The 10,882-nt window shown below is 39.9% G+C and overlaps 2 protein-coding genes across 3 annotated transcripts; both read right to left on the bottom strand.

Annotated features, from left to right (window-relative positions):
- Positions 1-260: 260 nt before the first annotated feature.
- On the bottom strand, positions 261-1,577 carry LOC122566448 (spermatogenesis-associated protein 17). The gene is made up of 4 exons (XM_043723663.1): positions 1,375-1,577; positions 1,036-1,117; positions 704-974; positions 261-620 (listed from the first exon to the last, which is right to left on the bottom strand). The coding sequence occupies exons 1-4, from the start codon at positions 1,563-1,565 to the stop codon at positions 346-348; spliced, it is 819 nt and encodes a 272-aa protein (XP_043579598.1). The 5' UTR covers positions 1,566-1,577; the 3' UTR covers positions 261-345.
- Positions 1,578-2,022: 445 nt separating this feature from the next.
- LOC122567237 lies at positions 2,023-7,196 on the bottom strand. Of its 2 annotated transcripts, XM_043725607.1 has the most exons (5): positions 6,733-7,196; positions 5,835-6,034; positions 4,943-5,159; positions 4,704-4,856; positions 2,023-3,643 (listed from the first exon to the last, which is right to left on the bottom strand). In XM_043725607.1, the coding sequence occupies exons 2-5, from the start codon at positions 6,005-6,007 to the stop codon at positions 3,509-3,511; spliced, it is 678 nt and encodes a 225-aa protein (XP_043581542.1). In that variant the 5' UTR covers positions 6,008-6,034; positions 6,733-7,196; the 3' UTR covers positions 2,023-3,508. The 2 variants fall into 2 exon arrangements, with proteins under 2 accessions (XP_043581542.1, XP_043581543.1); XM_043725608.1 differs by lacking the exon at positions 6,733-7,196 and having other exon boundaries at positions 5,835-6,641.
- Positions 7,197-10,882: the final 3,686 nt, after the last annotated feature.

Genomic DNA, 10,882 nt, shown 5'->3' with positions numbered 1-10,882 from the left:
ATTTACTTCCCTTGTCATATAGTTTTAGATCGTCAAACTGTTGGAAGCATGCGTCATAAATAATTTTCGTGCCATTCTTTCGATACACCTTCCATGTACAACTGTTTCGGTCACTCCATTTCCATAAATTTTATTCGCGAAATTTTCCAGTCAACGATAAAATATGTACATAGATATATCAAATCGATACACAAAATTAGTCAAAATCAACGATCACAAATTTCTCGATACTGTGACACGCTATATATATTACTTCTTCGAGATATTTTCCATTTGTCTCTATGATTTATCGTACATGAAGATACATTGAAGATACGTATCGTAATTGTAATCGTTGAGATTATTTCATTTTTGACACGGAGGATCGTGAATAGGACATTTCAAGCGGAGTTGCTTTAGGTGACAATCCATTTTCTTAATCTTCTCGCAGAGATCGGCTTCATCGATGCAACAGGCTTGCTGTTCGAATTCTCTTCTCAAAGAGCACACCTTCCGTTGTTTGTCATTCTTCATTTCGATTTTTCGTCGTGAACTTGTTTCGTACGCTTCGTCTATGGAACTTACTAAGCGCATCTGGTTTAGTTTGCGAATGCTCTTCTCATGCTCCTCGTATGGTTCACCTAAGTTTAGAATTTCAATTTCGTTTAATTCGCATTTAATCATCAGAACTTAATTTTCCATTTAGAATTCCTCAAGCTCTTACTTCTATATATTGGCACGGCTCCCGCTTCCAGATTTTTCCGAATTTCGTGAATCTCTTTCTCGCATCTTTCATAGTACGTTCCACGTAAGATCAACGTTGGTTTCCTATCAATTTGACACTCCTCACATTTCCTCTTTGACTTCGTCTTCTTATCGCGCATGTAGCGTTTATATTCCAAACATCTCAGCATCTCCTCGATCAAAGTGAACCGTGTGTTGTCGATTCTGGTGAACACACCTGGTCGTTGCTTCGTTCTCAGCAAATGATGTAACTGTAGCGAGAAAAACGAGACAACGACGATAACGAGACAATGTGTTTTTCTTGTAATTCACCTTGAAGAGGATGAACAGTATCCACTGCATGGACTCGCGTTCGATTATCGTCTGCACGCATTCTATCTCTTCCTGTTTGAACCTATCGCACGAGAAAAGAAATACACGTGCATCGTCTGTTAAACAACGTTGCCTATTTCACGCGAGACTATCAAATTTCGACTATTTCATATAAAATGAGACGAATGAAATTATTGGATTGGCGACTAAGTGATTGCGGATTTTGTCATTACCGCCTAATGACACCATTTAATTGCCAACGCAATATATATTACTATGAGAAATTCCAGAATACATAGGAATGTGACAGGATTTTAAACAAATTGAAAGATACCAAACCTCTTCATGTTCTTCACGGTTTCCTCGTTCTTCGTATAGACTTCGTTCAACCATCGTCGCATTTTCTCTATGTCAAGGACGGTTTTCCTGATCCAATAACCACGCCAGAACGCTTGGATCCTCGTGGCCATCTCGTTATAGTAATCCTGCCACATTTGATGGACACGATGCACCAGATATCGATCTACCATGATCCTAGTACGATATCCACGCCAATAACGTTGAATGCTGACTGCGCTCTGGTGCAGCAATCGGAAATGTTTTCGGCTGAGGATGCCGCGGATCCAGGCCTGCACTGCCGAGTCGAAATCCAATTCAAACGTTGTAACGTCGGAAGAACGATATCCTAATCGAATTTTTCGGAATGAAGAATGGAGAACGGATAGTGTGTATTTAAAGAGAAAAATCTGTATTTCAGTATCGTTACAATTTTTGCTCGAATTCATATGTAGTTGTGCCATTTCTTCTTCTCTACTTTTCATGACTATGGAAATTAATATGAGAATTATTCCGCGCACGGATCTATCGCGCGATAATTTACCAACTAATAATATTGGTAAATCGAGGAAAGTTCTTTATAATAATTCGATAAATAAGTCGATTAATAAGTTTCTCTTTTACAGCTTCAGAATTTCCCATCGGCTGATTTATATAATTTGTAAAATCCACTTGTCAAATTTCGTTCGTTTCATTATCGAATTTATCGATATTATAAAAGGCAGTTTGCTGACGTTAACGATTAGTAATTTGAACAATTTTACTAACAATGTTAAATTACGCAAACGTGGCCAGATACGAATCTCAGATCATTGTCAATATCGTTAGTTGCAATAACGAAAAAACTAAAAGAAGAACTCGCCGATGACTTGTTGGATCGATATGTCGTGATCTTGACCTTAAGCAATCGATATCTTGACGTACAGTTACAATTACGACACACGAGGCTTTATTATTAGCGCTACTCGCACCCAGATTGGATAAGAACGATAACTCTCGTACAAGTTGTGGTTATCGAGCCTGAGGTTATCTTTCCGCGCGTACCACAGAATCTTTGTCAGGAGATCGTAAAAAACCAGAAAACCTCTTTTACGGAAGCTCACAGAAATTATCTTCGAACAAGAGTCATTAACCTGTATCCTGCGTGCAGCGATGAAATACAAATGCCTGGTCGCTTCCGCGAGTGTGTCTCTGCGTTTGACATCCTTTTCGAACTCGATGGGATCCACCGTAAGTTCCGCCACGGACGCCATCGAGAAAGATTATCTCAACGCGCAAGTATGTTTCTATCAATGGGAATTCGTGAATGATTTGGTAAATTGTCGGTGCGAACTTCGCTACATGCTTCAAACTATCGATCGTCGAATGTACGTTGTGCGAAGCAGTCGGTGAATCGGTGGATTTGAAGAATTTCTGTTTACCGAGTCCACTTATCTGAACATGAATTTTTGTTATGCGAACATAGGTAGAAGGGAGAATCAGTGAGCTTTTATTACACCGAGTGTTTGTCTTCAACTGGATTCAGATAAACACAAGCTCACAAGCTACGCCGATCAATTTCAAAATAGAAAAACATATAAAAGTGACGACGTTAGGTGAATTATTTTTCAAAATCTACATAGCTATTCTATCAATTGTTTATATTGGCTTGGCAACTAAGTCATTGTGGATTTTGTCGATACCGCCTAATGACAAATACCAATACCATTTCTTTGTGATAAACGAATTTATAGAAGTATCGTAAAATCCTTTGTTTCTTACAACCGTACATCGATCGTGTACCTAGGTAATGGAATTGAAAAATCTACGAAAGATGAAGCTGATCGGTGTAGCTATTGACAGGCTCGAATGCGGGTTTCTATTATCCAAATTCAAATGAAACGAAAATGCGTGGAACCGAAGATTTTTCGCGCGCGCGTATCTGTGTTGACATAAAATGACGAAAAAGAAAATAACGAGTCATTAACGCCGTCCACAAATTGTAACGAATCGCTTTAAAGCTAAACGGTTGTTGATTCACGAAAAGATATATTTGACAAGGTCAAAAGTGTCTAATACATTGTTTATTCGTAAGTATATTTCACACATCGGTGCCATGTTTCTTAGGGACAATTTCAATGTCAAGCAGCAAGGCTGATCAGAGAATCCCTTGATACAGTAGAAACACAAGGACAGATGTGACAAAAAATATCAGTATGATCGCCACCGCTGCTATAATGATGCCGTTCTTTTTTCTGGATCTTCTTGTCGACACGTGAAAGTTCTTCCGAGCCTATAAAATCACACAGTGAGTATTAATAAAACGAAAAGAATGCAACTTGAAGAATATTCCTCGATAGCGTACGTGTATGACGAATAAAATATAAAAGAAAATACGCGAGAGAGTTTTAATTATAAAAGTATTAATTAGCAAAGTGAAAAACTGACGAACAAAGCGGCACATATTTAACGTGTCTGCGCGTTGTTAATCGTCGTTCGATACTCGAGTAATTAACTGTATCGTTTCAACGCGTATAAATAAAAGAGCGTAATCACGACACGCACAACCCTCGGGGTAAATAAATGATACGAACACTGGGGTCGTAGTCGGCAATGCGTTCGGCTATTGATCGACGCCGTTTCAATGAATATTTTTCATGCCGCCAATCTAATTATGTCTCTTTGTTATGGCGGAATATGGGTTACTGAACAAACTGAGCTCTCCGTGTATAGCGAATCCCTGGCTCTTTTATATAACACGTTGACTGCCGGATAAATTTCGTATCTTTCGTCTATAACACCTAAGTTTAAAATTATATATCGTTATGTGCTAATGCGTATTTTAATAAAGAATAAAATCGTTTAAACATTTAAACGTTTATAAATAAATTGTTACTGTATGATCGGAAGTATCACGAATTTTACGAAAGTGATTGTTTCGTTTTGTAAATACCTTTGACAAGACCGAGGTCAATTCAATCAATTTTTTATTTTAGTTTCGTTATGCCATTTACAGAATACCTGTGTATACATTTGAAAACAGATTAGGAAACTGGCTGTTTCGGTATTAATAATCTCGCGATGTTGCGCATAATACAACGCTGCACTTCAACAAGCTTCGATTACTTGAAACGACGAGTGTATTTGTCTTGAATAAAACTGACCTCAAAATTGAAAAAACTATAATTTCTTCACAAAATCGTTAGGAAAATTCTCTTTCTATTATCTCTTCTTTGTTATATATTTCTTCTTATTATATATTCTTCTAAAGAAAGAGTTAAATACCTGAACAAACCCGGTATCGCACTGGCGATTTCTACGGCATTCAACGTGTTAAATCGTAAGTAATTTACCATAATTTGCAAAGTCTCAGTCTTTCGAACGAGATCATCGAGCTTCTGGCCCCTGTCAATCATTTTCTGAACGCCATCCACCAATGTTTTTCGGACTTCCGCCAGTTCTCTCTCTAACGTCGGTACTATTTCATTCTGTTGATTGTACTCGTGCTGAAACAACAATGGTTGTTGATTTCTTGGTGAAAAATATCGCCGTTTAAACTCGGCAAGGTCGTAGGTTAAACGGTCGGACGTACGACTATCTCCTTTAGAGGTTTCGAGAGATCGATGACCGCTAGATTGGTTAGTTCCCTCGTGAGATCAGCCAGAATCGGTAGCTCCCTGTAAGTGCTTCGCAATCTCTCGAGGAACACCTGGGAACAGAATTCCAGCTTGGCTGCTGACGAAGGACAATCCGGTTTCAACGTCAGGCAGGCGTAATGTAGTTCACCGATGAGCACGTGTACCGTGTAGCTGCAAGAGAATGATATTTCTAAATTCCTTCAGAAACTTCTCTAGAAATCGTTTAGATATTTTTGCAAGAATTATTTTCCAACCGTCTGGAATCAATTTGACGAGCAAAAAAGAGTATTTTTATAACTTATACAAACACTTTTATAATCACTTGAAAACACTGTCAAGGTCCTGTCGTGCAATTGCGATAATATCGGTAACAAAATTAAAAAAGGTATTCCGAAAGGTAAAACTCTAAAAGTGAAAAGTAGGTAAAGTTTGACAAATGGATCTTATATTTAAATTATTAATTCCATTGATTATCTTAATTGGTGTAAAAGATGGTAATAATATCTACGAAGTATAACTTGTAACTTGTCAATTCAGTAATATTATCAATTATCATTATCAATTATCATCAATGAATTATCGTGCGAGAGGACTATATGAAAAAATAGATGCAACTATGTGCAAATACTCTTTGCAACCATAGTGTCATCATACAAAATTACACAGATTCTTCTCAAGAATCTAATTAAAATATCAAAAGAATATCATTGGAAAACGTCGAACAACTAAGTTAGAGTTTTCAACAATCGTTCGATGAATATTTCTCGACTATCGAAAAGCCTTCCGATTTTGATGCGCCGCGTATAAAACGAAAACGACTGTCATGATTTGAATTAGCACACTTACTTGCCCCGATCGAGACTAATCTTATCATTCTCCAACGTCTTCAGTCCGTCGATTGTGCTGAGCGTGATCGCCCTGTACATTGCATTCTGCTTCACCGGATAACAATCCGTCACGATCTTGCAGCCGGATTTCTCCCAAAATGCCACCAACGCGTAGTGCACTGTTTTATTCATCTTCCTCACAGGACACTAATCCGCTGCCTTCGTCCATTCAAATAAAGTAAACGTTACGAATGGTCAAAGTCATCCCACCCATACTCTCTCAATATATCACGCGATAATATGAATAACAGGAACTGAAGTATCAAATTACAGCTACTTTGATAATTCAAGCCTCGAGAGAAGAGCTAAAATCTTCGCATGTTCTATCGGTTTTGACTTATCGAATTTATTCAGTGGGAGAGATTTAACAAACAAAAACGACTTCGAGAGGCTTTCTACGAATTGTAGCAGCTCGGAGAAAGACAAGTTCAACCTTCAGTCAGCGATCGTTTCTTTAAAAAAGAATAGATTAATTATTTACGTTATGTACCTTGAATATGAGAGGGATACGCAGGTGCAGGTGCAATACGAATTCTTGAATTGTTTTTCTTTCAATTGCAAGATGTAGATATGCGTGTACTTATTACATCGAGCTGTTTAACCGCGACGATCAAATTTTCATTTGCAGAGGTAAACTTCGACTCGGAAAAGTCGCACTTCGTTAAATCCAAGTTATACGGGCGAACTAACACTCGCGACAAAAAAAATTCAAGATACGGTAAATTTATATTTCAGCTTATATAAGCGCAACAGAAAGGAATGAACAAAATTGTAGCCTCATACACGTTTTCGAGTTACAGAGTTTATGGTGTGTATATAACAGCAAAATAGCAGAGCGATCCATCCATTTGATTTACCTTTCTTCCAGTTCGATCCACTCAAGTGCCGCGTATTCGTGATGGATCCCCGGTGCCGCAGATATTTTCAAAAATCGATGGTCGTCGGTTGACCGCTGACAGCGCACTTACGTTGTGGAACACCGGGGGTTATTCGCCAACCGTTCACTCGGACGTCTCGAACAGTTTTAGAGGCGGACAGAGGCAAACACGTTGCTTTTCGTTGGTTGTTTACCAGGCCCGGTTGATGTATCGAGTATGACTAATGAAACAAGTTTCGATAATGCACGATACGCGGCTCGAGCAAACTCGGTTTCTTCTTGAAGCTGTGGCCACGTTCATATGCGATACCCGTATTATCTATTGCAATTAGCTTCTTTGCGAGCTATTTCGTCTTTCTGCGATCAATCTCGTCTTTCTACGGTCCATCTCGTTTATACACAATTAGATATAGATACAACGAATTTACTACATTTATGTTTCAGTTAATGCGCGAAGGACAATCGACATTTATCTTGTAGTATTTCCGTAAAAAGGCGGCTTTAGGTGTAGGGGTTAATTTATGTTTGGAAAGTGGGCACGGTAGAATGAGAATAACTCATCAGACCTTCTTAGTTGATATTTGATGATGAGTGTATTTATGTAGTGCAGATTATGTGAGCAAATATTTTTCGTTGAATTATGCGTAAGTAAGTGCCGACGCAGAGAATTAGTCCTATTGTTCTCCTTGGGTCTACGTTACGAAGTAAAAATTGCGTTTTAATAGGCGTTACTAATACGGAGATGGTTTCTAAATATTTAATTTTAGTAATCTGATTAATGTATATCTTCGGCAGATGTTACGATTCATCGCTCGTTACGAAAAAAAGAATTCTTGACAGTATTATGACAAATAGAAATGTAAATAGAAGTATGTAAGTAGAAATCGGCAAGGTTACCGTTAAGATTTCTTCATTAGTGCTATATAGACCCAATCTTTGGCCGATGAGTAATCGAGCATCAGCGGTTTACGTGCGTTCGCAGTAACTGCGCCCTCATGGTCAAGGATTTTTCCTCCTGCAAATACAACCCTAACGGTGCTCGGTAACCGTGAGCGAACAGAATCGTGAAAATTTTCCAAGGACTTTGAAACGTCTTTTAGCAAATACAACGTTGCTTGTGCTAACCCCCACCCCTCTGAAATTGGCCGTGGAAGGGAGGAGCCGAGAATAAAAGGCATTTCTCCTCATTTTCGTCCAGAGGTACTGTCGAACATTCGAGACAATAAGAAGCACTTGGACGGACAGCTTAGAATCACATTAGAAATCAACTTTTTCGTCGGCACGCGCCTGGAAATGGTATCAAAGTTGGAGTGACATAGATCGCAATCAAGTCGGATATGAGCCAGTTACATAGCGAACGGTTACATTCGCAGAAGACATTTGAGCCAACCGTCAACAGCATGTTCATACAAACAATCTCAGTTACCAGTTGCTACAGTTGAAGGAGCATCCAGAGCCGGCGATCGTGCGATCGGAAGTGGTTTTACCATCGCTTCCCTCTGAACGAGATAGACGCACGATCTTAGTGATTCAGCATCAAAGATAACGATCCAGTGCCACGAACAGCGGTCCAATATCGCCAGGCCAATCGTCCATACCTCACGTGAGTTCATTTACCTGTCTTTATTTGCGTGAATCGTGCATAGAATGGAGGCAAAATTGATACCTTTATTAGCTGAGCGTGAGGCAATTAAGACGAAGCTAATGCTGTTTAAAAAATTCGTAGAAACAGCAGATCCTTATTTAGATAGTCTAGCTTTCGAGAAACAAGTTAAAGCAAACAAAAGTCTGTACAGCCAATTCGATCGCGTTCAGTCACAAATCGAAATAATTGCAGTAGGCACCAATTTAGAAGCGATGAATTTAAAAGAACGTGAGTCCTTCGAAGCCATATATTTCGGCGTGATATCTGGCGCTGAGAAGTGTTTAAGTGATGTTCGTTTTGCGGAAACGTCAGCGAATGATCCAATACTGGAAACGTCTGGTTCGCATACTACATCGGATCTTCTTGTAATTCAGCGCACGACCTTTAACGGTGATGTCGAAAAATGTCTTCGGTTATTGCGGTGGAAAAAAAACGTTATACAGGAAACGGACGGAGAGAATATCTACGAAGCCGTTAAATTAGAACAACAACGGGCTGAATATCTAGAGAAACATAAAGAAGCTAAATCAGCCGCGAGCTCCACGATCAGGATTGAAGAACCAGAACATTCGCGCGCCACAAACAGTAATGAATGTTCGTATGGCGTAGCATCTCACGCCGTTAATTGTAAATGTTGGCTGTGCAAAGGCGATCACGTGTTGATTAAATGTCCTGAACTATTGGCCACGGCGTTACCGGAAAAACGCGTTATACAGAAAACAGACGGAAAGAATAGCCACAAAGTCGCTAAATTAAGAAAACAACGGGCTGAATATCTAGAGAAAGGGAAAGAAGCTAAATTATCCGCGAACTCCACGATCAGGATTGAAGAATCGGAACATTCGCGCGCCACAAACAGTAATGAACATTCGCACGCCACAAACAGTACTGAACATTCGCACACCACAAACAGTAGTGAACATTCGCACGCCACAAACAGTAATGAACATTCGTATGACGTAGAATCTCACGCCGTTAATCGTAAATGTTGGCTGTGCAAAGGCGATCACGTGTTGATTAAATGTCCTGAACTATTGGCCACGGCGTTATCGAAAAAACGCGTTATACAGAAAACAGACGGAAAGAATACCCACAAAGTCGTTACATTAACACCACAAGGGGCTGAATATCTAGAGAAACATAAAGAAGCTAAATCAGCCGCGAGCTCCACGATCAGGATTGAAGAATCAGAAAATTCGTTCGATACAAACAGTAGTGAACATTCGCGTTCCACAAACAGTAGTGAACATTCGTATGGCGTAGCATCTGACGTCGTTAATTATAAATGTTGGCTGTGTCAAGACGAACACCCGTTGCATAGATGTCCTCAACTATTGGCCATGACGTTACTGGAAAAATATGAAACAATTAAAAGACTACAAGTCTGTTTCAATTGCCTCGATTCGGAACATAGTATAAAGGATTGCACGTATAGAAGTTGCAGAAAGTGTGGAAAGAAACATCATATCGTGTTGCATAGCGATAAGTCGACTAAGTTGAACAAAGCGAAAGCGGTGTCTGTTCAGCCGTCCCATGTAGCACAGGCATGCCTCTGGAGTTCAATGAGTAACGAATGCACGGTCTTGTCGACTGCGATGGTGTATATTATCGATAATATGGGCAACAGACATCAATGTCGTGCTCTGCTAGACGTGGGATCACAGGCTCACTTAATAACAGAAGACTTTTGTAATAAATTGAAACTCGTGCTCAGCCCTGTTGACATAACACTCGGCGGCACAGGAAACAATACGAATTCCATACAGTTCAAAACACAATTACGCATGATCTCGAGATACAATGAATTTATAGCGGACCTTTCATGCCTAGTGCTAAAGAACATCACCGATAAAATTCCAAACGTTCCACTGGCGATGGTGGATGTACCAATGCCACCCGACGTCATTCCGGCTGACCCACACTTCCAGTATCCAGACAGCATCGATCTTTTAATTGGAGCTGGTCTATTTCGGAAATTGCTGTGTATCGGACAGTACAGAATGGGACCAGGGAATCTTGTTTGGCAACAAACGCGCCTTGGTTGGGTATTGGCCAGTTGCTTTTACCGGTTAAATGGCGAAATGAACTCTACATAGTCGTGCCACATGATGACAAACGCACGATTCAATCGCGTAACTCTGGGAAATCCATTAGACTAGTTCTCGAACGGGAGCAAAATCCATGGGATGAGCAGAAGCTCACGCGCGACAAACTATGCACGATTCTCACGCAGGTGGAGACTTGCTTAAACTCGCGTCCTCTCTACCCTCTCTCGTACGATCCTACAGACTTCTTCCTCACCTCCTTGACTTCTGTTCACTTTCTTATTGACGACACATTGACAGTGCTCTCAGACTCCGATCTCACTAATATGAACCAAAATAAGCTAGATATATTGCAACTCTTTCGACAAGCCTGTTAACATTTGTGGAAGCTGTATCATCGGGAATATCTGTATGGAGTACAGCAGCGAAACAAGTGGAAG

This window comes from Bombus pyrosoma, linkage group LG4 (genome assembly GCF_014825855.1).
Source record: "Bombus pyrosoma isolate SC7728 linkage group LG4, ASM1482585v1, whole genome shotgun sequence".
Taxonomy (NCBI): domain Eukaryota; kingdom Metazoa; phylum Arthropoda; class Insecta; order Hymenoptera; family Apidae; genus Bombus; species Bombus pyrosoma.
Note: the sequence above shows the minus strand (reverse complement) of the source record. Positions and strands in the feature narration are given on the sequence as shown.

Excerpts from the sequence above, each read along its gene's own strand:
- LOC122566448 (XM_043723663.1), bottom strand. The coding sequence starts at position 1,565 with ATGGTAGATCGATATCTGGTGCATCGTGTCCATCAAATGTGGCAGGAT. Across the intron at positions 1,118-1,374 it reads ACCGTGAAGAACATGAAGAG|GTTCAAACAGGAAGAGATAG; the intron begins GTTTGGTATCTT and ends CTCGTGCGATAG. Across the intron at positions 621-703 it reads AGCCGTGCCAATATATAGAA|GTGAACCATACGAGGAGCAT; the intron begins GTAAGAGCTTGA and ends TTCTAAACTTAG.
- LOC122567237 (XM_043725607.1), bottom strand. The coding sequence starts at position 6,007 with ATGAATAAAACAGTGCACTACGCGTTGGTGGCATTTTGGGAGAAATCC. Across the intron at positions 5,160-5,834 it reads ATTAGTCTCGATCGGGGCAA|CTACACGGTACACGTGCTCA; the intron begins GTAAGTGTGCTA and ends ATTCTCTTGCAG. Across the intron at positions 4,857-4,942 it reads AACCTCTAAAGGAGATAGTC|CACGAGTACAATCAACAGAA; the intron begins GTACGTCCGACC and ends TTGTTGTTTCAG.